Source organism: Hipposideros armiger, unplaced genomic scaffold, assembly GCF_001890085.2.
Source record: "Hipposideros armiger isolate ML-2016 unplaced genomic scaffold, ASM189008v1 scaffold_187, whole genome shotgun sequence".
Taxonomy (NCBI): Eukaryota; Metazoa; Chordata; class Mammalia; order Chiroptera; family Hipposideridae; genus Hipposideros; species Hipposideros armiger.
In genome coordinates this window covers 2,462,927-2,490,421 of record NW_017731537.1, presented here as the reverse complement: position 1 = coordinate 2,490,421, position 27,495 = coordinate 2,462,927, and the positions used below count along the sequence as shown (strand labels likewise).

At 42.9% G+C, this 27,495-nt stretch overlaps 1 protein-coding gene across 5 annotated transcripts in view; it reads left to right on the top strand.

Moving 5' to 3' along the window:
• FLNB (filamin B) overlaps nucleotides 1–27,495 on the top strand; it is a 134,811-nt gene that overhangs the window by 57,308 nt on the left and 50,008 nt on the right. For all 5 annotated transcript variants that reach the window (XM_019652807.1, XM_019652806.1, XM_019652805.1 and 2 more), the window contains exons 4-18: nucleotides 182–329; nucleotides 11,573–11,691; nucleotides 12,529–12,606; nucleotides 13,875–14,037; nucleotides 14,963–15,160; nucleotides 17,656–17,793; nucleotides 19,369–19,495; nucleotides 20,459–20,595; nucleotides 21,923–22,116; nucleotides 23,101–23,214; nucleotides 23,839–23,982; nucleotides 24,232–24,355; nucleotides 24,688–24,848; nucleotides 26,021–26,111; nucleotides 26,376–26,545. In XM_019652807.1, the coding sequence (XP_019508352.1) occupies nucleotides 182–329; nucleotides 11,573–11,691; nucleotides 12,529–12,606; nucleotides 13,875–14,037; nucleotides 14,963–15,160; nucleotides 17,656–17,793; nucleotides 19,369–19,495; nucleotides 20,459–20,595; nucleotides 21,923–22,116; nucleotides 23,101–23,214; nucleotides 23,839–23,982; nucleotides 24,232–24,355; nucleotides 24,688–24,848; nucleotides 26,021–26,111; nucleotides 26,376–26,545 (2,106 nt within the window). The remainder of the gene's footprint in view (nucleotides 1–181; nucleotides 330–11,572; nucleotides 11,692–12,528; nucleotides 12,607–13,874; nucleotides 14,038–14,962; nucleotides 15,161–17,655; nucleotides 17,794–19,368; nucleotides 19,496–20,458; nucleotides 20,596–21,922; nucleotides 22,117–23,100; nucleotides 23,215–23,838; nucleotides 23,983–24,231; nucleotides 24,356–24,687; nucleotides 24,849–26,020; nucleotides 26,112–26,375; nucleotides 26,546–27,495) is intronic.

Here is a 27,495-nt window from a genome sequence, read left to right as displayed (position 1 = left end):
CCTCTAAAAGGTTAAAAGCACTGATCTTGGCATGTTAATTTAATGTAATTTCACTTAATTAAGATGCTGACTCAATGTTTTTAGTATTTATAGTGTTTGGTTTAAGAGACATTTGCAAAAACTTTAGCAGTTGCAAAGTGATGTGTTCTGGCACTCTTCATTCACCATGTCATTGTTCTAGGTCATCACCCCCGAAGAAATTATCCACCCGGATGTGGATGAGCACTCCGTGATGACTTACCTGTCCCAGTTCCCCAAAGCCAAGCTCAAGCCAGGGGCTCCTCTTAAACCCAAGCTCAACCCCAAGAAAGCCAGGGCTTATGGCAGAGGTAAGCACTGGTTGTGTTGGATTGGAGGCTTGTCTTCTGGTTTTAGACATTGTTATGTGGTTTCAGGAGGAAGGTTCTCAAAATCAAGAATGAACAGGCTTAATACTTGAAGGTACCGCAGGCCTCCTTTGTCAGATTTTTTTTTTTTTACCTAAAGGTCCATGTGTTCATGACCATCTTTTGCCTTGTGAATCTAGGCTTTCAGAAACGCTGCTGCTTGAATGTGATGGAGACTGATGGGTTTGTTGCTTTGTGATTTTAATGGCACTAACCTTAAGATGAACAAAGGACTAAGTTCCTATTTTTCAGATGAAGAATCAGAGGCATGGTCCACTGGGGTGGGGGGCTGGTGGGCAGTGGGGCAGGGGCCTGGGTCATCTGACTTCTGATTCATTTTTCCTTTGGTTATGCTAAAGCTGCCTCAGATTTCCAGATGGTGTGGGAGCTATTGATAACCCCTGACAGATACTTCCTTGCTAAGACATCCTGTTTATGCAGCTGCCAGGAGTATTCTGTTCAGAATGTTGTGGTGGGTTGAAGGTATTTGGTGTTGATTGGCACCTGACCTCAAGCACACTAGTTTTTTAAGGAAAACAGTTGTGTTTCAGCCCAGTGTGATTTCAGGTAAAGATCAGCATAGCAAGATACAACTTATCCCTGTTTCTATAGGAGTGCATTATATTTCTTAATTTTCATACTGACCACTGGGATGACATTTAGACACACAAAATAACTTACATTTCCTCTCCTAGAATCTACAGAGAGAGAGAGAGAGAGAGAGAGAGAGAGAGAGAGAGAGAGAGAGAGAGAGAGAGATTCTTGAATTATTTGAAAGNTAGAGGGCATGGCCCTCATGTGGGATCCGAACCAGGGCCCTGCTGCTCAGAGCTGGCGTCGCAAGCCAGCTCTTAACCAATGCGCCACTTTGCCGGCCCTATTGTTAATTTTCTTGACGGGAAACTTTTTTTTGATGTGGATATTCTAAAAATGACTTTTAAAGATACATAATGAAGGGCGGCCAGTTAGCTCAGGTGGTTAGAGCGCAGGCTCATAACACCAGGGTTGCTGGTTCGATTCCCACATGGGCCATGGAGCTATGCCCTCTACAGCTAGATTGAAACAGCTACTTGACTTGGAGCTGACGGGTCCTGGAAAAAACACACTGTTCCCCAATAAAATTTCTTTAAAAAAAAATGATGCCTAACGAATGTTTATGGGTGGGAAATATGAAGACTAGGATTTGTATCAAAATAATACAGGAGGGAAGAGGCGGGAGTGAAGGTGTGAAACAAGGCTGTCCCTAAGTTAATAATGGTCGAAGCTAGGGAATAGGTACAGGGTGGTGTTCTTTTTGTAGATCTCCGTGTCTGTGTATGTAGGTTTGAAATTCTCCATAATAAAAAACTTTAAAAAGGGAATACTTAAACTTCTGCTTCTGGGAAGATGGAGTTGAAATATTTTTCCTAATTCTTCTCATTAAGTACAACTAAAATTCCCGGACATTTTATACAGAAGAAACAAAGAAAACTGAAGGAGAATAAGGCAAACTGGCTAGGGACCTCGGGACCCAAGGACCGACACAGTAATGAGTTCCTTGGGTTTTCTTTTGCCTCATATATCCCAGACTTGGAACTGAAGAAGCTGACAACCTGAGCACAAACACAAAAAACTCAAATAATAGCATGCTCTTTCTGGCCAAAAGACTGGGAAAGGGCAGCCTAGCAAGGCAGAACACTTTTAGACAATCATTGCTCTACTCCAGACAAACGCTACAGAAGTACAGCAAAAACTGTGGCTCCCACTCTGACTTACCCCAGCAAAGGCCAAATGGGGAGCCTAGACTTCCACCACAGATAAGGAGGCCACCCTCCCCGCAATGATGTCAACAGGGGCCATTTGAGGAACAGTAACGAGGCATTCCTACCACTTCCATATACTAGTGGGGGAAGCTAATAAAAGCTGACCACCCCCCCGCCGTTTCACTCCCAAATACATCAGCAAGCCTGTCCTAAGAATAGAACATCCTCTTCCACAACCACAATATTCATCATCACACATAAGAAAATTAACAATACTTTCATATCAATTAATATCCAGTTGTGGCTTCAAATTTCTCTATTGTCCTAAAATTGTCTTTTATTGTTTTTGTTATTTTACAAATCAAGATCTGATTATGATTCATGTACTACATTTGTTTGTTATTTCTCTTTAGCCTCTTTTCATCTAGAATAATTTTCCCCAACTTTCTTTTTTTTAATGATAATGACTTTCTGAAGAGTCCAGAGCACTTGTCTTATAGGATGTCCCATACACTCAATCCTTTTGAAGATGGCATTGCCCTACTTGGTGTCAGCTTAGGCTTCAGATAACACCGACCAGAGCAGTGGTGCTGACTGTGTGCTGTTCTCAACCTTGGAGGACAGGTCCTTCTCATCTGTCTTTTTATCATGATTTAGATAGGAAGATAGTCTGATAGTTCTGGAACAAACCTACTTGCCACTAGAGGTTCTATGGCAATGAGGTGGGGTCTGTGCAATCTTTTGTGTTATATAGGGACTGGGGACTTTGTTTGAAGCCCTGCTCCCCATGTGCTGTCACTCCAAGGCCAGCATGTCCATGCTTGCTTTAAAAGTGCTTTTTCTAAGCCGTATGGAAAGTGGTGGCTGGAATCTGTGGTTTTAAATGTTATGCTCCTTAAATGGCAAAAAAGCTGCAGTCAACTCTCTTGTCAACAAAATTGGTCAAATGAATTGAATCTAATCAAGGCATAAAATGCTTGTTTGCAATAACCTTATCACTAGTGGTCCAGTTCCCCCATTGTTAATGTGAAATGGTTTCCTTTCATGGTGCTGTTTTCTAAAAAATGACGTCTTGTTACAGTTCAGGAATGTGTCTAGTCATTGCCATTTCCTTCATCTGCCTCTTTGTAAGTGTTATGTACTTGGGAAGCAAACATACCTTGGAAAAGTAAATAAGTAAATAAGTGTATGTATTCACACACACACACACACACACACACACACACACACACACACACACACAGTGGATCTTAAGATATTACTTGTCTCATAGTGAGACAGGGCAGGGACAGTTTGCTCTCTGTCCTATGTGGCCATATTGCTTCATTTCTGCCAACTGAACCAAGGGATGTTTCATTTTATCTTTTGGACATTGACTAGATTACAATTACTAGCTGGTTAGCCCTTGCAGAGCCATTCCCTGAGCCCTGACCTGGTAGTTCCAATATTTTGAAAGAAGAGAGGGCTGGGCTGAGATAACCCTACAGCCCCAAACGGATCTGTGTGGTGGGCTCCCTTGCAGGGTTGGGCAGGTTGAAAGTGTGCATTTATGAGCTAAGCAGAAACCTTTTCCCAAACCTATGTTCTGTATGAAGCATTAACTGCACAGCAAAATTTAAGCACTCTTTGATAGGAGTAATATTCTGGAATGGTTGTCCGTACACGGTAAGCATAGCTTCCAGGGAGTTTACAGAGTGTGGGATGTGGTTCGTCCTCCTTACCAACCGTGGTTAGCCAGGGTCTTGGATAAGCTGCAGAGTTAGCTGTTTAAGGCTGTTGGAGTCAGATGGAGTGGGTATTTATGAATATATTATAAATGCATGTTTAAATCTGGTTGTTAAATGAGGTGATCATTATGTAAATTTTAAGCAAAAGAAAAGTGTAGAGAATAAAACCTGAAAGCCTTCTTCCCAACTGCTATTCTTGTTTCTTCCTTCAGTCTGAGGTAATCCTTTTCAGCCTATTCTATTCTATTCTATTCTATTCTATTCTATTCTATTCTACTCTATTCTATTTTTTTTCTATTTATAGTTGGAAATGAATTCCAACTATGTATTTTCTTCAGTTTGCATTCCTTACTTGTGTGAACGTTATTTTATGATATAACAATCTACCACCAATTTACCTTAAACTAAATTATTTATTGAAAAACTAATACAAACCCAGAGTAGAGTAACAAATGACCCAGTGTCAACAGACTGATAGCAAAGAAAAGAAAGATGGAGAGAAACCTAGAGACTAAATGTGACTTAAGGGACCTAACAACCAATTGTAATATATGAACCTTACTGGGATCCTATTTAAACAGACTATTAAAAGAAATTTATGACACTAATAAGAAAATTGGAAACTTGAACATTGAATATTTGATCATATTAAGGAATTATTGTTATTTTTTTAAAAAAAGATTTTATTGGGGAGTTGGGAGGAGAACAGCATTGGGGAATTGGGGAAGGGGTACAGACAAAGTTGCTGTCCTTTTGTTCTTTAGTCTAGTTGTGGAGGACGTTGCTTCACTGGCCCATGTTGGTATTATCATTGTGCTCTTCCCGGGCGAGGCAAATCAGTCGCCAGCCTCTGGACGGTCGCACATGGCGGCTCTTGACAGCTCACACCGGCTGCCAGCCACTCATGCCGGATGCCAGCCACTCATGGTAGCTCATGACAGCCCACTGCAGCAGGGGCTGCAGCCTATGCCGTTGCTGGTGACTCACGGCAGCCCAGCTCCAGTTCGAATTGTTGTTCATCTTAGCTGTAGAGGGCATGGCCCTCATGTGGGATCCGAACCAGGGCCCTGCTGCTCAGAGCTGGCGTCGCAAGCCAGCTCTTAACCAATGCGCCACTTTGCCGGCCCTATTGTTAATTTTCTTGATGGGAAACTTTTTTTTGATGTGGATATTCTAAAAATGACTTTTAAAGATACATAATGAAGGGCGGCCAGTTAGCTCAGGTGGTTAGAGCGCAGGCTCATAACACCAGGGTTGCTGGTTCGATTCCCACATGGGCCATGGAGCTATGCCCTCTACAGCTAGATTGAAACAGCTACTTGACTTGGAGCTGACGGGTCCTGGAAAAAACACACTGTTCCCCAATAAAATTTCTTTAAAAAAAAATGATGCCTAACGAATGTTTATGGGTGGGAAATATGAAGACTAGGATTTGTATCAAAATAATACAGGAGGGAAGAGGCGGGAGTGAAGGTGTGAAACAAGGCTGTCCCTAAGTTAATAATGGTCGAAGCTAGGGAATAGGTACAGGGTGGTGTTCTTTTTATAGATCTCCGTGTCTGTGTATGTAGGTTTGAAATTCTCCATAATAAAAAACTTTAAAAAGGGAATACTTAAACTTCTGCTTCTGGGAAGATGGAGTTGAAATATTTTTCCTAATTCTTCTCATTAAGTACAACTAAAATTCCCGGACATTTTATACAGAAGAAACAAAGAAAACTGAAGGAGAATAAGGCAAACTGGCTAGGGACCTCGGGACCCAAGGACCGACACAGTAATGAGTTCCTTGGGTTTTCTTTTGCCTCATATATCCCAGACTTGGAACTGAAGAAGCTGACAACCTGAGCACAAACACAAAAAACTCAAATAATAGCATGCTCTTTCTGGCCAAAAGACTGGGAAAGGGCAGCCTAGCAAGGCAGAACACTTTTAGACAATCATTGCTCTACTCCAGACAAACGCTACAGAAGTACAGCAAAAACTGTGGCTCCCACTCTGACTTACCCCAGCAAAGGCCAAATGGGGAGCCTAGACTTCCACCACAGATAAGGAGGCCACCCTCCCCGCAATGATGTCAACAGGGGCCATTTGAGGAACAGTAACGAGGCATTCCTACCACTTCCATATACTAGTGGGGGAAGCTAATAAAAGCTGACCACCCCCCCACCTCCACCCACCAGTGAGGAGCCCCCCTCACTTTGGGTATCAATGGAGGTTGAATGGGGAACCTGGACGTCTTGTCCCACTAGCAGTAACAAGGCCTGCACCTCCCTTACCCTGATGAAATGCTATGATAAAAAGGCAGCTAAAACAGAGAGTTTAAATGAGACCCAGGGTCTCATAACACCCAGGTTTCAATTTTTAAAAATTACTCATACCAAGAACCAGGAAGATCTCAAACTGAATGAAAAAAGACAATCAATTGATACCAACTCTGAGATAATAGAGATGTTAGAATTATTTGATAAATATTTTAAAGCAGTTATTATAAAAAGGCTTCAACAAGCAATTGCAAATACACTTGAAACAAACGAAAAAAAATGACAATCTCAGGGAAGAAATAGAAGATATATGGAAACATCAAATGGAATTTTTAGAACTTGAAAAATACAAAACGGAAATAGCTCAATGGATGAACTCATTAGTAGAATGAAAGGAATGGAAAATAATCAGTGAAATAGAAGACAGAACAATAAAAATTATCCAATTTGAATGATTTAGAAAGCAGAGTGAAAAAAATGAATACAGCCTTAGGGACCTGTGGGATGATAACAAAACATCTTGTCATAGGAGACCCAAAAGGAACATAAAAACAGGGCAAGACTAAAAAAATGCTCAAAGAAATAATGACTGGAAACTTGCCATATTTAGCAAAAGACATAAATGTACAGATTCAAGAAGCTAAGCTAAAGTTAAACAAGATCAACATCCCCCAAAAAAGTCCCCATCTTCGGCAAACTTCAAGAACTTTCGAGGTACCATATTTGCCGGCGTATAAGACGATTTTTTGGCCCTGAAAAATATGCCTCCAAGTGGGGGGTCGTCTTATACGCCAGGTACACTTCAGGTAGACTGCCCATAGTGCTTGCCCCGTGCCATAGTGGCCTCCCGATGCCCGCCCACTTCATTCCACATACCGTTCAGGCATCAGCAGCGCTGCTGGGTGTATGCTCGGCTGTTATGCGATTTTGCTGTTATGCGATTTTACCACACTCTCAAAATCGCACACAGCCGACCATACACCCAGTATGATAGCGCAAAATCGCGAATCGCGATTTATGTATATGTTTGATTACATACAGCCTTGTGACAGTTTTCCTGCATGTCATAAGCATTTGAATATAAATATAAATGTTGAAATCAAATCTGATATTGTTTTACCTTTTATTTGGTGTGTGGAAGGTGTGCGGAAGAGGGAGTAGTCTTATACGGCGAGTATATAACAAACTCTGTATTTTGAGTGGAAATGTTAGGGGGTCGTCTTATACGCCGGCAAATACGGTAATTAAAAGCTTGAAAGCAGGAAGAGAGAAATGACACCTGACCTGTTCAGGAAATAGAATTCCAGATTTCTCTCAAAAGCCATGGAGGCTGGAAGGAAATGACAAAATATTTTTCACGTGCAGAAAGAAAAGAATTGTCAACCCAGAATCCTATATCTAGGGATAATGTTCATTAGGAATGAAGAGGAAATCAAGACATTCTTAGATAAAGGAAAACTATTAAAAGGATTAATCATGAACACATCTACCCTAAAAGGATGGCTAAAGGAAATTCTCTGGACAGAAAGGAAGCAATGAAAGAAGGAATCTTGGAATAACAGAAAGAAAGAACGTGGGAAGCAAAAATATGAATAAATCTAATAGACTTCCATCAAAAACCACAAGTTACCAAAGCTCAACAAAGAGGAATTAGATAACCTGAGTGGTCCTATAACCATTAAAGAAATCAAATTTCTAATTTAAAAGCTCTTGAAAAAGGAATCTCCAGGCTCAAATGATTTCATTGGAGCTTTCTACCAAACATTTAAAGAAGAATTAACACCAGTTCCATACAAACTCTTCAGAAAATATGAAGAGGGAACACTTCCCAATTCATTTTATGAAGCTAGTGTGCTCTATCCAGACAAAGGCAATGCCAAAAGAGAAAACCACAGACCAATATCCCTCATGAATAAAGATGTAAAAGTCCTTAACAAAATATTAGCAAATAGAATTTAGCAATACATAGAAGTAATTATTCATCTTGACCAAGTGGAGTTTATTCTAGGGGTGCAAGGCTGGCTCACTATTAGAAAATCAGTCAGCATAATCTATATTAATAGGCTAAAGAAGGAAATCATATGATTGTATCATTTGATTCAGGAAAAGTATTTCATAAAATTTGACAGCCATCCATGGTAAGAACTCAGAAAAAGAGGACTGCAGGAGAACTTTCTCAGTTTGATACAGAGTAGCTACCACAAAAACGTATAGTATAATTAATGGTGAAAGACATAAATAAAACTGTTCCTATTTGCAGATGACATGATTGTTTATGTAGAAAATACTAAAAGTATCTTTAAAAACAAACAAACAAAAACTCCTTAAATAAGTGAGTTCAGCAAGGCCTCAAGATATAAGATCAACATACAAACATTAGTTGTATTTCTGTCTACTAGAATTAACAAAAGGACACCAAAATTAAAAATAACATACCATTTACAATTGCTAAAAAAATTGAGAAATAGATGTAAATGTAATAAAATACATAGAGAACTTGCATGTTGAAAACTACGAAAAATACTAATGAATAAATCAAAGAAAACCTAAATAAATGGGGAGTCATACTGTTTTCATGGGTTGAAAAACTCAGAGGAAAGACGTCAGTCCTCCCCAATTGTCCTATAAGTTTAACACAATTGCTATCAAAATCCCAGCAAGATTTTTTTTTGTAGATACAGAAAAGATTATTATTTTAGATGTAGATAGAAAAGCAAAGGAACTACATACAGCAGGGAAAGCAGTTTTGAAAAGGAAGAATAATGTGGGTGGAATAAGTTGACCTGACTTCAAGACTTATTATAAAGACTGATATTGGCGGAAGGATAAACACATAGATCAGTGGAACAGAATGCAGAACCCAGAAAGAGATCCATACAGATATGCACAACTGATATTCACAAAAGTGTGAAAGCAATTCAGTGGAGGAAAAGAGAGCCTTTTCAGCACATCATGGTACCAGAATAATTGGACATCCACAGGCGGGAAAAAGAAAAAAAAGAACCTCAGTCTAAGTCTCACATTTTATATAAAATTTAACTCAAAATCAATCACAGACTTAAATGTAAAACTATATATAATTATACAACTTTCAGAAAAAACCCAGAAGAAAACCTTTGGGACCTAGAACTAGGGAAAGAGTTCTTAGACTTGACACCAAAAGCATGATTCTATCCATAAAAGAAAAAAAAAAACGATAACTTGGACTTCAGGTCAAAGTTAAAACTTTAAAAATGTAGCAAGTGTAAGAAGTCTGTGTCTCGAAGTCTTGGCAGATACATGAGAATTGGACTGTACCTTCTATTGCAGAATTTCTCTCAGTGAAGGGTGCATCCCCCATCACCCTACTCCCTGCAGAACAAGCTCCCATATCATCCACCTTATAGGCCACCTGGGCGGCATCTCAGATAGGACTGAAAATGCTCTTGAGACGCTGGGCCTGGGGACGGGATTTTACTTGAAAAAACTTTTCAAAACGTTTTGCCATTAAGGGAATGAAAAGACAAGCTGAAGAAGGCTGGGAGACAATATTTGGAAACCATGTATTCAACAAAACACTAGTACCTAGACTGTATTAAGGAACCCTTAAAACTCAGTCATTAAAAACAAACAACTAAAAGGAACCAACTATCCAATTTGAAAATGGGCAAAAGACATGAACAGACATTTAACTAAAGAAGCTATACAAATGGCAAAGGAGCCATGAAAAGATGTTCAGTATTATTGGCTATAAAAGAAATGGAAATTAAACCCACTATACACCTATCAGAATGGCTGAAGTAGAAAGTAATGATAACAAAAACTGCTGACAAGGGTGCAGAGAAACTGGATCCAGGTCTCTCATGCCATATTTTGCCATGTATGATGTGCACCTATGTTTTTGGCCCAAACTTTCAGGGGAAAAAATCTTTTGTTTTAATTTTTATTTCAAATTTTTATTTGTTTACATTTAGGTACTTGGTTTTTTATTTTTTGTTTTTTGTATTATAAAGACATTTTAGCATTTATTTTTAAACATATTATGGTACAAGAAATTTTATGTAACAAATAATTACAAAACACAACAGATACATGGTACAAGAAATTTTATGTACCGGTAACAAATTTAGGCTATTTATGCATCATAAGAAGGCCAAGAACTCTTCGAAGTTGCAAGTTTGTCGTAAGTACAACAATACCGATTATCGTATCCCAGGGTATTATTTTGCCCACGAATATTGTTATTGATTTCTAGAGTTGCACTTTTAACTCATGAGCATAAATAAAAGAATTAAAAACATTTATATAGATACGGAATTAGTACTACCCATGTATAATGCACATCCTTATTTTTCCCTTACACATGTGGGGGGAAAAGTGCGCATTATAAATGGCAAAATATGGTACATTGCTGGTGGGAATGTAAAATGGTACAGCCACTCTGGAATACAGTTTCGCAGTTTCTTAAAAAGAACTAAACATGGAACTACCATACAATCCAGCAATTGCGCTCTTTGACATTTATCCCTGAGAAATGAAAACATGTTCACACACAAACCTGTACACGAATGTTTATAGCAGCTTTATCAGTAATAGGCAGCTGGAAACAACCCAGATGCCTTTTGATGGGTAAGTAGTTAAATGAACTGTGGTACATTCACATCATGGAATATTAATTCAGCAATAAAAAGAACAAATTATTGATACTGACAGCAACTTGTGTGAATCCACAGAGAATTATGCTATTTTTAAATGTTACATAATGTGTGATTCCATTTATGTTACATTCTACAAGTGATAAAATTATGGAGATGGATAACAAATTAGTGGTTGTTGGGATAAGAAGAGGGTGAGATGGGAGGGTAGTGGGTGTGGCTCTAAAAGGGCAACATGAGGGATCCCCGTGGGAGTGGAAATGTTCTGTATTTTGATGGTGTCAAGGTCAGTGCCCTTGTGATACCGTACTAGTGTTTTGTGTTGTGTAACCATTTGGGGAAATAGATAAAGGGTATTATGTCTTATACCTGCATGTAAACCTATTTCTAATTTGCTCAACCATCTCAAAAAGTTTAATTAAAAAAAATAACATTTGAATGCAATTTTTAAACATTTCGAGAAATACTAAATGGTCTTTAGTGAAAAATGAGGCATTTTCTCCACACCTCATTCCTCCTCCCCCCACGTCACCTCCCCCAATGTCAGCTGTACTGCTAGTTACCATTTCATTCTTCATAATTGTGTAGATTTCTGACTGAGTTGCTCTGACTATTTCAGAATCGGATGTTGCTAAAATAACAAGGACAAAATTAGGGCTTCTGACCCATTTGATTATTCTCATCATGGCAGTTTGCCCATCTCCCACATGGTAGCTGCAGAGCTGGGTCCCATCTCTCAGTTCCCAAGAGAGACGCTGTGTGTGATGACCTGTGTCAGGGGCCTGGCCCAGCTTGTAATGTGTTTGTGTGAACCTGTGACAGGAATCGAGCCCACTGGAAACATGGTGAAGCAGCCGGCCAAGTTCACCGTGGACACCATCAGCGCCGGGCAAGGAGATGTCATGGTGTTTGTCGAGGACCCAGAAGGGAACAAAGAAGAGGTATGTGGGAAGATGCTGCCTCCCTGCCAGCATCCCATGGGGCGTTGGGGCTTGTAACAGGGCAGGGACTGTGCCTCCATTTTCCTCATTAAGATCATAACAAAAACTGTGTTTTACCAAAAGGATCCTGAGACTTAACAGTGGTTAAATTAACTTGCTCAAGGGCTGTGGCATAAAAACAAGTATAAATTGATACTGAGGGACACAATGTTTAATAAAATAAAGGATATTTTGAGTTTAGCAAAGGCCTACTTAGTTGAGATTTTAGATACCAATGGCTAGAATAATGACAATACAATACTGATACAATACAGTTTTGTCCTACTCTCTTGCCACCCTGACCATCCTTTGATTCTTCCCTCAGGGCTTTACACATACTGTTCCTTTTGTCTACTTATCTTTTTAAGACTACATATTATTCCCAGTGCTTAGTACCATCTGAAATTCTAAGTTTACTGGCATAGTGTCCATTTCTCCCACTGGGGCAGGGGTTCTGCCTGATTTGTTTTATCTTTGGTATTTAACACTGGGCCCAGCATTTAATAAACTCTTAATAACTACTGGGCCAAAAAAGTTTAAGTTACTTGCTTTATAGTCTCTCTTGTCTAGAGAATTCTAGCCTTGAGACAGTGGAGAGCCCTGACCTGCTTATACCTTTGTGCTACATGATTTGGCATTGGCATCTATGACTTCCAGCGGCTTCTCTTCTGGGGTGTCCTGCAGGAACTAGCCAGGAAGGGTTCCTGACCTGGTGGCTTGCTGCAAGCCGTCGGCTAGCACAGCTCGCTTTTCCTCACACCTGGTGTCTTCTCTGATGTCACTCATCTTCCATCCTAGGCACAAGTGACCCCTGACAGCGACAAGAACAAGACATACTCTGTGGAATATCTGCCCAAGGTCACCGGGCTTCACAAAGTAAGATGAGGTGTCATGGCTGTTGTTTGGACTGCTCGTCTGGGCTTGCTTTGATGTATGCAGAAGGATATCTTAGGAAAAAGAGTGATTTTCTTAAGTTAACTTCTGATTTTCCTCTCTGATAATAAAAGTATCCATGTTCCTTGTAGAAAATTTGGGATCCCCATGAATCAGACTTGAAGCAGTAGCTAATACATCTAGATTGGTTAAACTCCACTAAGGTTTTTGCAGTGTCATAAGATTTTTCTGACTCCATCTAGGTAATGAATGGTAATAGCTACATGCCTGGGGTATAGATGCTCAGCTATGGGCCCTTTGTCTTTGATGCTACCCTAAGCAGTCCCCTTCAAGGTACGCTGGAGGGTCTGTTAGCATTGAAGCCTGAGTGCGGAGAAGGTCAGTTGACTGTAGTGGAAAACCAATGGCCCAGTCATGCCCCTGGGAATTAGCAGGGATCCACCCCCAAGTCTTTTGTCTCAGTGACCTTTGAGTTCTATTTGAGTTGGTATTCAGTTGGCCTATAGGACGGGGCTAAGGGAGTTAGCAGGAGATGGGGGTGGTCTAGGAGTGTGCCTTTCATTGGAAGACAGCCTTCGAGAGCACGCGCAGACCCAGTACCTGTGTACCACGCCAAGACTCTGAGACATGGACCATACTCACCACCTTGGGCTTTAGTGGAACCATGGCCATAGATTTATACCCTTAGAACATCATGAATTTGGGGGAAAAAAATCTTGAAGAGAGCATTTATGATATAATTGATTTATTCAATTCATAGGAAACCTAACTCAATACCCCTGAAAAATTGAAAAACTGAGAACTCTGGCTCAAGTTTTAGATGGAAATCTGTACTTTGTCTCAAATCCACGTACCTGAGAATGATCTTGGTCCCTTGAAAAATACTCTGGATTTGAAATCCAGAACTGTGCATTATAGTCTGGGGAACAGAGGACCCTTCTACAGTTGCCATAAAGGGCCCAGGGTCTAGAGATTCAAGTCTAAGTATTCATATTCTACTAGAGAAGCTAAGCATATCTGATGTAAGCATTTTTCGTTTGCTAAAGGCCATGATATCCCAGGCTCAGACGTGTGACTGATGGTGGCAGGTGGGAGTCCCATTCAGGCCACCAACAGGGCTCCTGCTTCCAGCCACCTTTGCGTGGATAATCAGGAGGATGGAAAAGAAGATCGTCAAAGCATGTGGCTTGATCTGGTGGCCACACTGGGCAGAGAGAAGTGATGATATGTCATCTGTCTGTCACTTATAGGTCACAGTCCTCTTTGCAGGACAGCACATTTCCAAGAGCCCATTTGAAGTGAATGTTGACAAGGCCCAGGGAGATGCCAGTAAAGTCACTGCGAAAGGCCCAGGCTTGGAAGCCACAGGGAACATCGCCAATAAGCCCACCTATTTTGACATCTACACAGCAGGTAACGTGCCTCTCCACCTATCCTCCGGGGGTCAGGCTTTCTCCTAAAGCCAGAAGTAACCCTTAGGAACCCAAAGGCTCGGGATGCCTGAACTTCGTTTTTTAAATTGAACAACCAACAACAAAAATAACTTTTATAATGTGTTGGTTATAGTTTTAGATTTTTCAAAACCAGCCTTTCTTCTCTAAGATCTTACACTCAAGCTTGACTTTGATTATAAGTAATCAATGCATTTCTGTATACATTTCTGATTCAATGAAATAAATGATCCAAAGAAACTAAGTTTTAAGAATCATTGGGCTGGCCGAGTGGCGCGTTGGTTAAGAGCTAGCATGGGACACCAGCTCTGAGCAGCAGGGAACCTTTTCGGATCCCACATGAGGGCCAGTGATGCTGCGCCCTCTATAGCTAAGATGGTGAACAACAGCTCAACCTGGAGTTGGGCTGCTGTGCGCCGTCGTGAGCGGCTGCCAGTGGCCGGTGACTGATCTGCCTTAGCTGGGAAGAGCGCAACGATAATACCAACATGGGCCAGTGAAGCAACGACCTTCACAACTAGACTGAAGAACAAAAGGACAGCAACTTGTCTGTTCCTCTTCCCCCAATTCCCCAGCGCTGTTCCCTTCCCCAAATTCCCCAATAAAATCTTAAAAAAAAAAAAAGGAATCATCTACTAGACCAAATTCTATGCAAGGCCCTGAGGGGGGATCGGAAAGAATGAATAAGGCACAATTCTTGAAATATCAGCTTGCTTTTCAGTGTAGAAAATTTAGAGAATAGGGATTGGGAGAAAAGGAAAGTTCAGCCGTGGCCCTTCTGAGAGCCTGCCTCCTGTGGTTTGCATTTTGTACCTGTGTTCATACTCATCAGCAGCGAGCTTTCTGAGACGGTGACTCAGGCTCATGGAATGTCCGCTCTCCCATAGGTGCTGGTGTGGGTGACATTGGTATTGAGGTAGAAGACCCCCAAGGGAAGAATGCCGTGGAGTTGCTCGTGGAAGACAAAGGAAACCAGGTGTATCGATGTGTGTACAAACCAGTGCATCCTGGCCCTCACGTGGTCAAGGTCTCCTTTGCTGGGGACACCATTCCGAAGAGTCCCTTCATTGTGCAGGTTGGGGAAGGTGAGTTCTGGGCTGGCTGACCATATCTGCTTCTGGCATAGAGGCTGACAGTGCACACAGCTGGGCTTCAAGGCTGGGAGAATGGTCGGGGCCCAACGTTGAACTCACACCTGTCCTCTTTCGGTGGGAAGTGGCTTACTTTGTCCTCCAGCTGTTAATACTAGTATCCCCCTGTGAACCATGCAGTGACCTCAGTGCTATACTTGTGTTAACTTATTTAAATCCTCCCCCACAACACTTGTACGGGAGAGTCATTGTCCTCACTGAGAGCTGCAGGACTGAGGCCGTGTGAAGAGTTAGTGTCTGCGGCTGAGGTTATCAGCAATAGCGTTGCTGGTACCTGGCAGCACACATATGGCTGCATCTAATTGTCGCACCAGCCTGTGTGTGCCAGGTGCTATTATTACCCCCAGTTTGCAGGTAGACACATAAGGGATTGGTGAATACAGACTAGGCACCAGTAGGAGTAGAACCCAGGCCTCTGTTGACCCCTTAACCACACTGCGAAATTCCCTCTACAGCCAAAAGTGTGCATTTTTTTTTCTGTTAGACTCTTTCCTTCTCACTTTGTTGTTCTCTTTTTTCCCCCAACTCTGCTGCCTTTTCTAACCAATACTTGCCTTTCCTTGTTCTGTCCTGCGCATCTATGACTGCAGACCTGGCTTCCTCTTCCGAATCCTGTCTCTGGGCCAGCCTGGACCCTGAAGCTGTTGGCTTCCTAGTTGAGAGCACTGGGTCAGAGGCATCTTGCTTGGTAAGGGCTGGTTGGGAGGGGCTCCTGGGCCGGTTCTTTGTACTGCCTGCAAATGTCAGCTGAGCCTGTGTTGTTGGTGACCTCAGGAAATGACAGTGCAGGTCTTACCATAACTTGACCAGCCAGACCCCAAGCCCACTCTAATTACATGTAAACATCTCTAGACATCTTAAAATGGGGGAGATGCTGGCAGTTTCTGTCAAAATCTTTAGCTCTGTGTAGTGTTTATATAAAGCAAGCAGTTACCCTTTTGATATTGAGACCATTGCCCATGTTCAGAGTTTCCATGAGGAAGTCCTGTCATCCTGTTGTGACTTATTCCTGGTATGACCAACTTTTCTCTCTTGACAAAGGGGGGGGAAAAAAGCCCCACATAGTCATAAACAAAACCCTTTGACCTAATGCAAGAAAGAATTTTGAATAGCTTTCCTAGTTCTAATAGTGTTTTTCGATTTCCTCTCACTCATGGACTACCTTTTTTATTCCTCGTATCTCCATCCCTGACTTGCACTATATATTATTTAATGAATACAGTTTTTCTTTTGCTGTACTAATCTTTTCTCCACTTAAATGACTTTATATAAAAAAGAAGATTTATATCATTTTTACATGCGTTTAAGTGCCACCATAAATGTATGTTTATCCATGAACCAACTAAAATCATCTCTAACTCCAGGGGTGTGTAAATGTCTCTTTGGGAAGCAGTTGTTTGCCAAATAACCAGCCAAGGACATTGCGGGGAGGAAGGGCCAGAGGAAGAGTTAGTTACCTTTCTTCTATGCAGTAAAGAGTCTCCTCTTCTGGCGTTTGTGACCCCTGGTGTACAGAGAGCTGTCAAATATATGCAGTGTCCAATTTGGAAAGGAAAAGCCACTTAATACACAGCAAGACATTGTACCTATTAATCTCCCATTTCTATACTTAATGCGAAGGTTGCCCATATTGGCAAAGAATCCCTAGGGGTAGAAGGATGCCTTTTATCAACCTTCTGATGGGTCCTGTGGAACAGTAGTTTTGTGGACCTCTCATATAAGGAATGTTAGACACTACCTTTGTCCTTAGTTTTCAGACTTCCAACGTTAGGCTTTGTAAACAGATCTAGAAATCAAATTGAGAGTGATGTTTATTGCTAATAGTTGGCATTTAGAGCTGCCCACATTCCGAGGACCTGTAACAGAAGGCACTGAAATGTTTGTGTGCCTTGGCCAAGGTGGGGTTTCATTGGCCTCTTTTTGAGCTATTCTTTGGCTCTTCGTGCAGAAGACGACAACATTTAGGCTTTTAGAAAAGGCTGACCCAAAGTTTGGAACCCGGTCAGTGTTTTCAAGTGCTACATTTTCCAAGTAGACTTGAAAAAGTCCATTCTTCCCAATTAGTGGGCCCTTGAGTATAGCAATGAAGTTTGAACAATGTCCAGCACTGGGTCTTAACTCTCCTTCACCACTTTAAGGATAAACGCCAGGATTTAGCCGGTACCAGGGAATGCACGCTGGGCTCTCTGGCTTCCTTGGCCAATGTAACCTTCCCCCACTCCCTCTGCGGTGTGGCTGGACAAAGTTATGTTGTGTCCTTATTTGCTAGCCTGGTGTGCTCCCTGAATGGGACCCCTGGTCTCAGCAACTGCTGCATACTCTTCGTGCAAAGCAAATATTTTCTTGGCGGGTGGCTCCAGGTTACCTTGGCTTGCTCAACTCTGACTGAAGAATGAAAGGTTGAATTGATGTAGAAACTGTGTTTTCAGCCTGCAGTCCAAATGCCTGCCGGGCCAGTGGCCGAGGCCTGCAGCCCAAAGGCATCCGCATCCGGGAGACTGCAGACTTCAAGGTTGACACCAAAGCTGCCGGAAGTGGAGATCTCAGCGTAACCGTGAAGGGTCCTAGTAAGTGCTGCTTTGTTTCCCTATCTCAGGTGTGATTCCAGCTAACTTTGTAGCCATGGCACATAGATTTCACCCTTGGCCAGTTCTGATCAGTTTATCCCAGACACCTGTGCCAAAGATTTGAGGCTATCTTGGCTCCACAGGGAAGGAAGCAGTGATTGATTAGTAATGTCTGCCCTGAATGCAGGTGAGGAACAGTGGTGGCTTGACAGCCTCACGTTATATTAAAGCTTCTGGGAGTACAAAAAAGCAGTGATGCAATGAGGTTTGGGAAATGCTGTCCTTGGAACAACCTCAAGTGGCCCATTTTTTATTTGAGGAAACCTAGGTTTAGAGAGGAAAGATCTTGTCCAAGGTCCTACAGCTTGTAAGCATCAGAACTGGAGTTTATTTAAGCACAGTCTCCATAACTAGTCATTCTCTCACTACAGGTTATATTTTATAGACTATGAAATTATATCAAGTACCTACTTACTATAATCAGTGCTTATAGAAGGAGACGCACATTCCCTAAGATTACGTTTCCTTTGTAAATAAGTGCCATTCATGCAGGGGTGGGTCATATCCTGCAACTCATTCTTGCTCCCTCTTTTGGGAAAGGAAACAGCAGATGCGAGGACAGCTAGCTGTCTACACAGTCCCTGAGTTTTCCCCTTGAAAGTAGATAAGTAGATAAGGTTGGCACTTCTAGTTGCAGGAATAGCAGCCCCCGGCCTGGCTTGTGGAATCTTGAGCTTCCTGTGCTAGAACTGCTCTTTTCCTCTCTGTGTTCCCACCAGGCTTGGACAGGAGGAGTGTTCTGAGCTCCAGAAAGTTAATATTTGATCTTCGAGCACCAAGCTTTAGGGCAGGCTGTTCCCCAAGGGCAGCCAAGGTTCTAGACTGCTCAGGCCTGGAGCCAAGCTGCTCCGGGGCTGCCCTCCCTCCTGGCTTGTTGCTATAGGAGCCAAGGAGGTGTGGTTTTTGTTTTTTTTCCTGACCTTGGTTTCTCCCTTGACTAAATGGCTTTCATGGCCAGACCTCAAGGCTCAACATAAAACAAGTTTCTGCCTGACGGCTTGCTCTGGAGTTTGTAGTGTAGCATCTAAAACCTGTCTTGTAGATCACATGTAAGAGCTTTGTCCCTTTCATTGTCCGGCTTTTGTTGAAAAAGATATGCTGAGATGCTAACCTGAGACTCATGCCAAGTACTCATAAGGGTTCATTCCCTCCCCAGTTTTTTGTGGGGGGCTACAATAGGTAGGATTGTTAAGAAAAACTGAAATGTGACGAGATTTATCTTTACACAGACCCAGGAGGTTTAGGACCGCATAGCCCCCTCATAGCTGAGAGAGCCTACCAAAGCCAGTTAGCTAGAAATTTTCCATTTCCCCACAATTTGAAGCAGAGATGGGTCCATTTTTGGCTTTGGATTGATCTGTCAGGTTTTTGGGGGTCCATCCTCTGAGGCAGCCCACGTAAGTTTCCTCTGTGGCTTATGCTTTGTGGATACTGCTGTCTTTCTGTTCTTGCCTTTGGGGTTCTCGTTCTGAGCCTAGGATTGCATTGGAAAGATGATGTGCTTCCTTCCCACAGAGGGTGTGGAGGAGCTGGTGAAGCAAAAAGGCTTCCTGGATGGAGTCTATGCATTTGAGTATTACCCCAGCACCCCGGGGAAATACAGCATCGGCATTACCTGGGGGGGACACCACATTCCAAAGAGGTGAGTTTCCAGCTGGAGTTACGGTCTCCTTGGGAGGCTTGCTCAGCCCAGGGTTGCTTTCTGGGCTGCAGGAGAGAAAGAGATCTGCTTTGTTGAAAACTTTTTTTTTTTTTTTCAGAGCAGCACACATACATTTGGCCTGTTCTCAAAAGCAGCAGAAAGTCATTGTGGTTTCGGCTGCCTTCCTTTAAATCAAATGCTGGTGGTTTGAGCTGATGGGAGGTGGGGAAGCCAGAAGGAGCAGTAATAGAGAGCAAATGGGCTCTGTGTCTGTATACCCTTATGTAAACGGAGATTCTCTTTCTTTTAATGTGTGCCTCTGTTCAAGAATGCCATGGGGTAAAATCTGCGATGGTTTACATTAAAATCCGCTACGTGAATGCAGTCAGGAACCAAAGGACGCAGTCTGCAGCTTTGCCCTGTGGGCGTTGGCGTTGCCTGCCCTGCTTCTCCAGTGTTTTCAGCTCTCCTGGGGGCAACTTTAAACTCTGAATAAATTCAGTTTGCCTTGAGAAATAGCTGGGCATATTATAGGGTGCTGAGAATCTAAGCAAACTATTTTTCAATCTCCTGTATGAAAGTTATAGCACATTCATTCATGTATGAGATAAAGCCTATTCAACCTAGTTTCCTTGTTATAGCATAAGCTGGATGCGGAAAAGCGTACACTCTCTCACCTTCCAGGACTCACAGTTTGGTGAGCCCTGCACACAAATGACCGGAAGTATAGTACAAGACTGTGTGGCTTGAGTGCCAACCCAGTGGCCACCTGAATGCCCTGAGGCAGCACATTACATTATATTGTTGACATAATAATGGCTATGGGGGTACCTGCATGGAACAGGGGCTTGGCTAGAGATGGGGACTGCGGGTACAAGGATCAGAAAAGTGGAAAGAATATGCGTAAACAGCTATGGCGGCACCCTTTGCTCTTTTTTAATGCTTCCGTTCCTTTTCTTCTAGCCCCTTTGAAGTTCAAGTTGGCCCTGAAGCAGGCATGCAGACAGTCCGTGCATGGGGCCCTGGCCTCCATGGCGGGATTGTTGGGCGGTCAGCAGACTTTGTGGTGGAGTCCATTGGCTCTGAAGTGGGGTCTCTGGGTAAGTGGAAGCAGCTGACCAGCAGCTTCTGGATGGGGTTCGGGCCCGGTGTTGGGCTGAGAGGTGGAGCCCCTTCTGAGCCTCACTGCCCTGAACCTCCTGGTCTCTGCACCACCTGGGGCCGCCTCTGGATATTGCTGTGGAATTGCAATTCCCATTTTCCTCCTACCCTTCAGCTTGCCCCCTGCCTCATTCATTTCTTTCTTATCTTTCTTATCATTTCTTATCTACTAGACCTTCTGTGGATGTTGTGCCTGGAATGTAGTAGACACTCAGCAAATATTGTTTAGTTTAGATGAATGAATTAATTTTGCTGAAATCAGAAATTCGGGATGTAAATAACTGAATATATTAAAAATACACATCTGTATGTATGATCATTTCAAATCAATGGTCAGCACTGATCTCTCTTCAAAGGATCAGATAGCAAATTATCTTATTTTTATAGGTCATATTCTGTCTCATATCTATTCAACTCTACCATTGTAGCATGCAAGCATTCATAGCATATATATATATATATAAGCAAAGGAGTGACTATGTTTCAATAAAAGCTTATTTACAAAAATAGGCAGTGGGTCAGAATTGACCCACTGGCCTTAGTTTGGATGACCTCTGTTTTAGGTAAGAGAAATAAGCAGAAAGGGGAAAAAAGGAAATCACATTTAATTTTTTCTTCTAGAGAGATAGTAAACATTTTGGTATATCCTTGTAGACTAGAGATAATATTAAACCTTTTGCTATATCCTTTCAGACTATTTTTCTGTACATACACATACAAATATTGATCTGCCACAAAAAATATCTAGCAGAAGTCTATTATCTTTCTGCTTCAGATAAATATAGGACATGTCTCGATTTTCCATGACTGTCATAGAATTCTATTGCATAGATATATCTTATTGGGCTCTCCAGATATTTCCAGGGGTTTGCTATAAAAACAATGCTGAATACATATCCTTGTATCTATCTTTTTACACATATCCTTGGTTATTTCCTTCAAATAAAAGCCCAGAAGTGGATTTGGTGGGGGAAAGGGTGGGCATTGGCTTACCGCTTTGGGGCTGTGTTGCCATATTGCCAACAGAAAGGTTTGCTGGTTGACCTTCATTGTTAGATGATGTTTAAAAAAGAAAAAGTGTAAACTCCAATTCTTCCATCTCTGATGAAGAGTCAGTAGGCTTGGTTTTGTGGGAAAGGAACATACAGATTTCAATCTTCTGGCCAATACTTAGCTTTTAGGCAGGTGGAGAGAGTGAGTTGGTAGTAACATAGAATAGGTACTTTCCACCATGTAACCGGGGGGCCCTCTCACCCCATCCCCCAGGGTTTGCGATTGAAGGCCCCTCTCAGGCGAAGATTGAGTATGACGACCAGAATGATGGATCGTGTGATGTCAAGTACTGGCCCAAGGAGCCCGGCGAATACGCCGTTCACATCATGTGTGATGATGAGGACATCAAGGACAGTCCGTACATGGCCTTCATCCACCCGGCCACAGGAGACTATAACCCAGACCAGGTGAATCAACTTGTTGTGTTTCTGCTTCTCTTTTCTGGCGCCTAGCATTCTCCCTGGTGCCCAGGGAGTTGCCTTAAGCAGTGTGTTGAGAGGTGGCAGAGAGGAGCCATTTAGAGCTTAGAAAGGAAACGGGCCTGAACTGGAATCCTGGTGGTACCGCTGAGTACTTTTCTAATGTTGGGCAAGAAACTTACCTCTGGCTTTTGATATCTTCCTCTATAAGATGGGAATGATTGTAGCATCTGCTTCCTAGAGTTTCTGGGATGCTTCAAGGAGGTAATTAACATGCATAAAAACAGCCCTTAGCCCAGTGCCTGGCCCATGTAGGGGGCTCCATGAGAAGCTGTTTCCTACAGCCCAGAGCATCATATTTCAGTCTTGTCACTTTCTGTTGTTATTATTTCAAGATGCTCCATTTTTCCCTCAGTTCCCTGCTCCTAAATTGGAGCAGTGTTTCCAAGAGCTCCTCTCAGACCCTTTGCAGGCTGATAAGCATCGAGCCTGAGCCAGCCTAGCCCCACGTGTGCTGCTGTTGGCCCACGTGGGCAGGTGTCCATAGGCTGATGTCATTCGGCTGGGAGCTACCCCTCCTTGGCCAACTGGGTTTTTTGCTCTCTGGGAGCTGCAAACATTTAGAATGTTGTTTGTGATAAAGGCTCTGAGCCCCTTCAAGGTGGGAGCATTGAAATTGGGGCATGGCTGGAGGTTCCTGCCCCAGTTACTGGAAGTTCTCTGTCAGCTCAAAATAAGTCAGGGAGCTCAGGCTAGTTTGGGGCCTTGTGAGAGGTTAATGATAATGTTTTTTATTTTTAAGCTACAGCCTACTTTAGCATTTTCCTTCCTGTAGCCATCCTGTTATGTGGGTGCTATAAAGCCAGGCACAGTTGTTTTATCCTTCTCCTGCCCCCTGGTCACCAGTCTTCATGTAGGGGTTTAGTTGGGGCATTATACAGAAAGAGAATCATTATTGGTTCTTTGCTCCAGGTTCAAGCATATGGGCCGGGTTTGGAGAAATCTGGGTGCATCGTCAACAACCTAGCCGAGTTCACCGTGGACCCTAAGGATGCTGGAAAAGCTCCCTTAAAGATACTTGCTCAAGTAAGTTTCCAGGGGCCACCTGTGCAGGTAATTGTCAGGTGACAGGATCTGACAGTTTAATAGCAAGTTGTTCAGTCCATCTGAGCCTCAGTTTTCTTATCTACACGTTGGGAATAACAAGAATATTTATCTCATGGGGTTATGTAAGGAGTAGTAAATAAGATGCTAACATGTAAAGCATGGTGCTTTTCTCATTTTTATGATTTGTATTCTGTGGAAACAGCTTGATTGTTTCATATTTCTCTGTAAATGTCCTTTGGTATGGCCAAAGCTTCCTAGGCCATGCATGATGGGAGGTTTATAAATAAGGATTTATTAAATGTGTTAATTTAATTCAATTTAGCCAAAGGATTTAAATGCAGGAATCGAAATTAAGAAGCATTGAGAGGTCATGGCTTTCATTTTGGGCTATTTGCTCTTAATAATTAAAAATAAATGCATGTAGTATTTTATCACCTGTGGTTGTGGTCATTGTATTGAGATAACATGGCATATCATAGTCATTCCATGAAGTTTTGTTGGATGAGTGAGTGGTGACTTCACTGTCTTGGGAGGCCACAGTGAACCTGTTGGATGGAGACAATGTGAGGGCCAGCTGTCCTCCTCACCCCTGATCTTTTGCAGGATGGGGAAGGCCAGCCCATTGACATCCAGATGAAGAGTCAGATGGACGGCACGTATGCCTGCTCATACACCCCGGTGAAGGCCATCAAGCACACCATCGCTGTGGTCTGGGGAGGTGTGAACATCCCACACAGCCCCTACAGGGTAGGTTGTGAGGTGGAATCCTGGCCATGGTAGGAAAAGCCCAGTCCTACAGCAGGTCTGCCTGATGGCCAAGGCAGATGAATGGGAAGAACCCATCCTTGGGATGGGCCTTGAAAGATGGAGTGGCCTGAGGGGCAGAGTGCTCTAGCTTGCCTCAAAGGACCATTTCTAACAATATTAACTAACTGATTTTTTACTGGGTCCAAATAGAGGAAAACTGGATTACAACTTTCTCCATGTCCTCCCTAGGTCAACATTGGGCAGGGTAGCCATCCCCAGAAGGTCAAAGTGTTTGGGCCAGGCGTGGAGAGAAGTGGACTGAAGGCCAGTGAGCCTACTCACTTCACAGTGGACTGTACCGAAGCTGGGGAAGGTGAGAGGGGGCTTCACCAACGCAGTGATTGTTGCTCCTTGGGGAAGAAAGTCATTTTCATAACATTTCAAGGGCAGTAAACTTTGAACCAGGAAATAGTCTACTTGAATAGGGCATTATTCATCTAATGAGCCTCTGTGTCAGTTCCTTAGTGACATCATTGCTAATCCTCCATACGTTCTCCAAAACCCCTGCTTACCACTATCTCTTTCTTGTGTTTCTTACTGGAAACATCCCAATTGCTCATTTTAGGGTGTTCACCTGAGCTGGAAGTAATTGCTTTGGACGTGCTGTTTCTTGTAAATCGGTGCTAATGAGCTGGTCTGTTCCAGGTGATGTCAGCGTTGGCATTAAATGTGATGCCCGGGTGTTGAGTGAGGACGAGGAAGATGTGGATTTTGATATTATTCACAACGCCAACGACACGTTTACAGTCAAATATGTGCCTCCTGCCTCCGGGCGATACACCATCAAAGTCCTCTTTGCATCTCAGGTGTGTTTGGATCTCGGTTCTTTCTGGCCACCTGTCTGCATATTTCCTTTTTGTGTTTTTAGCAATAGGGAAGGTGTCTTGAGAATTCTACTCAATAGTTTTCCTCTTTGGTTCCTTAAAACCAAGAAGGAAAAAAACCCCCCAAAAACCCAGAACTAAAACTTGACCATTTTCTAACAAAAGCGAGGCCATGTATTCATTCAGTGGTTAAAAGCGAGGCTCTGGAAAGAAATTGGTTTGTTATAAACTTTCATCAAGTTTTCTATTGAAATGTAATGAACTTCTAGCTTGGACTTCTTTGAACCAATGCCTTTGGCCTCAGCTTTGAAACTTTTATGGAGAGAGGAGTTTTGACATTTCAGATAGTGTTTCTATTATATTTACATGTGATAGTGAAGAAAGGGAAGCAGTACCTAAAATGGAATAATGGAATCCTGGTGATTCAAATCAACCTTATTTAACAATAGGGACCTCAAAAGAAAGTTCTGTCCTAAAGGTGTTGGTCTGGGGTTGGCTTCATCCAGTTAACCTGTTCTGCCTTCACTGATAGTCTGCAACATTCTTTTTTTTTTTAAACTGAGCCATCCTGCCACCTGTTGGCAGCTCAGCAGCTGCTCAGCTCGGGCCGGGCATCGAACTGCTGTTGCTCAGAGCTCAAACTCTTGAGCGAGCTCTTAACCAACTGAGCCACTTGGCCGGCCCCTGTCTGCAACATTCTTATTGAAGAATTGTAACCATTCTATTTCCGATCAAGTCCTTGTATTCCTCAAACCATAGCTCTCTGCTTTCTCTGGAGGCATTTCCTTCCCTCTGACCCCACCCATATATAATCATTTTTGTTTTTATTCTTGGTAGTATTTTTGTATCCTAAGTACTTAACATTTGGTATGAAAGGCTCAGAGTTTTCAGATTTGTTTGTGGGAAACCTTCCTGTATCTGTGCAGAAAACGAGTCAAAGCCTGTGATAGAGGGAACTCAGGCATTTGTAAGTGACCGATTATGGTTCATACCTGATGCTAGAGTATGAAGACTTGACACTGTGGTAACAGAAGTTTGCTTACCACCCGTTAAAATCAAAGTTGTGAAGTTTTTTGCCTTTGCACTTGGGCAGAAGGCTAAGCTCTGGCAGTTGCTTCAGGGGCTTTCCTACTGAGACAGTGTCTTTGCTACAGGAAATCCCCGCCAGCCCTTTCAGAGTCAAAGTTGACCCTTCTCACGACGCCAGCAAGGTGAAGGCAGAAGGCCCGGGGCTCAGCAAAGCAGGTAAGATGGCACGTGTGTGAGGCCATCCTGGAGGCCTTCTGCAGGCCCTTGGCAATGGGAGTGTTTGGTCTGGGTCCTTGAGGGACGGACCTCCACCAAAGGCAGGTGCTTGATCAGACTCCTGTTGGCTGTGGCTGAGCCGCAGCCCCTGTCTCTGGCTGGCTGCCTTGGTAGAGCTGATGCTGATGAACCTGTCAGACTGGTTTTAAAAGTGAAACCACTTGGGCCAGGCCTGGCTCCTCACTTCCCAGTTTATCTTTCCAGGTGTGGAAAACGGGAAACCTACCCACTTCACTGTCTACACCAAAGGGGCCGGAAAAGCCCCACTCAATGTACAGTTCAGCAGCTCACTTCCTGGTGACGCGGTGAAGGATTTGGATATCATCGATAATTACGACTACTCCCACACAGTTAAATACACACCCACCCAGCAGGTAGGCTCCTTTCCGTCCCCTTGTTAGCTTGCACCATCCCAGCCCTTTTCCTCTCCGTGCTGTGCGGGGTCACTTCGGATGCCAGCAGTGTAAAATGTGCTCTGTTGAAGGGCTCCCCTGTGGGAGACAGCTCTTCATGCCTTTCGCTCTGAACCTCTTTGGGAGCACTGACAAAAAGTCTGTTTGATGCTATCAGGAGGGCCTGCAGGACTCCCCAAGTACAAGCAGGATGCTAGCCTGTATCTCCCCACCCCAATCTCCCACCTTCGTTTTGAGTTTTAGCAGAGAAACGTCAAGCTCTTAAAGTTCAGGACCTAATATTTACCTGTCTTACACGCTCTCCCATCCTTACCTGCTGAGTCTTTTAATTACGGAGAAAGTGTTGTCATGCCTTTATTTTTCCTTCCTGGCCCTTTTACCTTTTTAGTTTACTCTTTCTTACAAGGTGTAGTAGTGGGGTCTTTCTCAAAGTCTTTCCTCAAAGAGCCAGTTCAGCCTTTAGGCCCTCAGACCCGATATACTAGTTAGGATCCCAGATTGTCCCCTTTTACAAAATTCAGGAATTCAGACAGGATCCTGCCATCCAGGCTTCTTTGATCTGATTTTTTTAGGCAGTAAGGGCCTTAAAAACTACCTCTCTGTACTAATTCATGTTTATTTAACATTTTGTTTTGCTTCATGTCCACACCTCTAGGGTTTGGGGAGCAGATATCCCTGCAGAAAAGCCTGGGTTTTACTGCTCATGCCCAGTGTTCCAAACAGTCATTCCAAACACCTGAGATTCCTTCATTCTTGAAGAGCAGAGTTCCCCTATGTGAGAAATGCCATTTGTAGGAGAAAGGCGATGCTTTCTGCAGAAACGCTGCTCAAGAAGCATCACTCCTGCCTGGGCCAACTCAGTGAGGAGCTGGCCAGAGTGTAGAGGTGAAGAATGAGGGGTACCGTGTGAA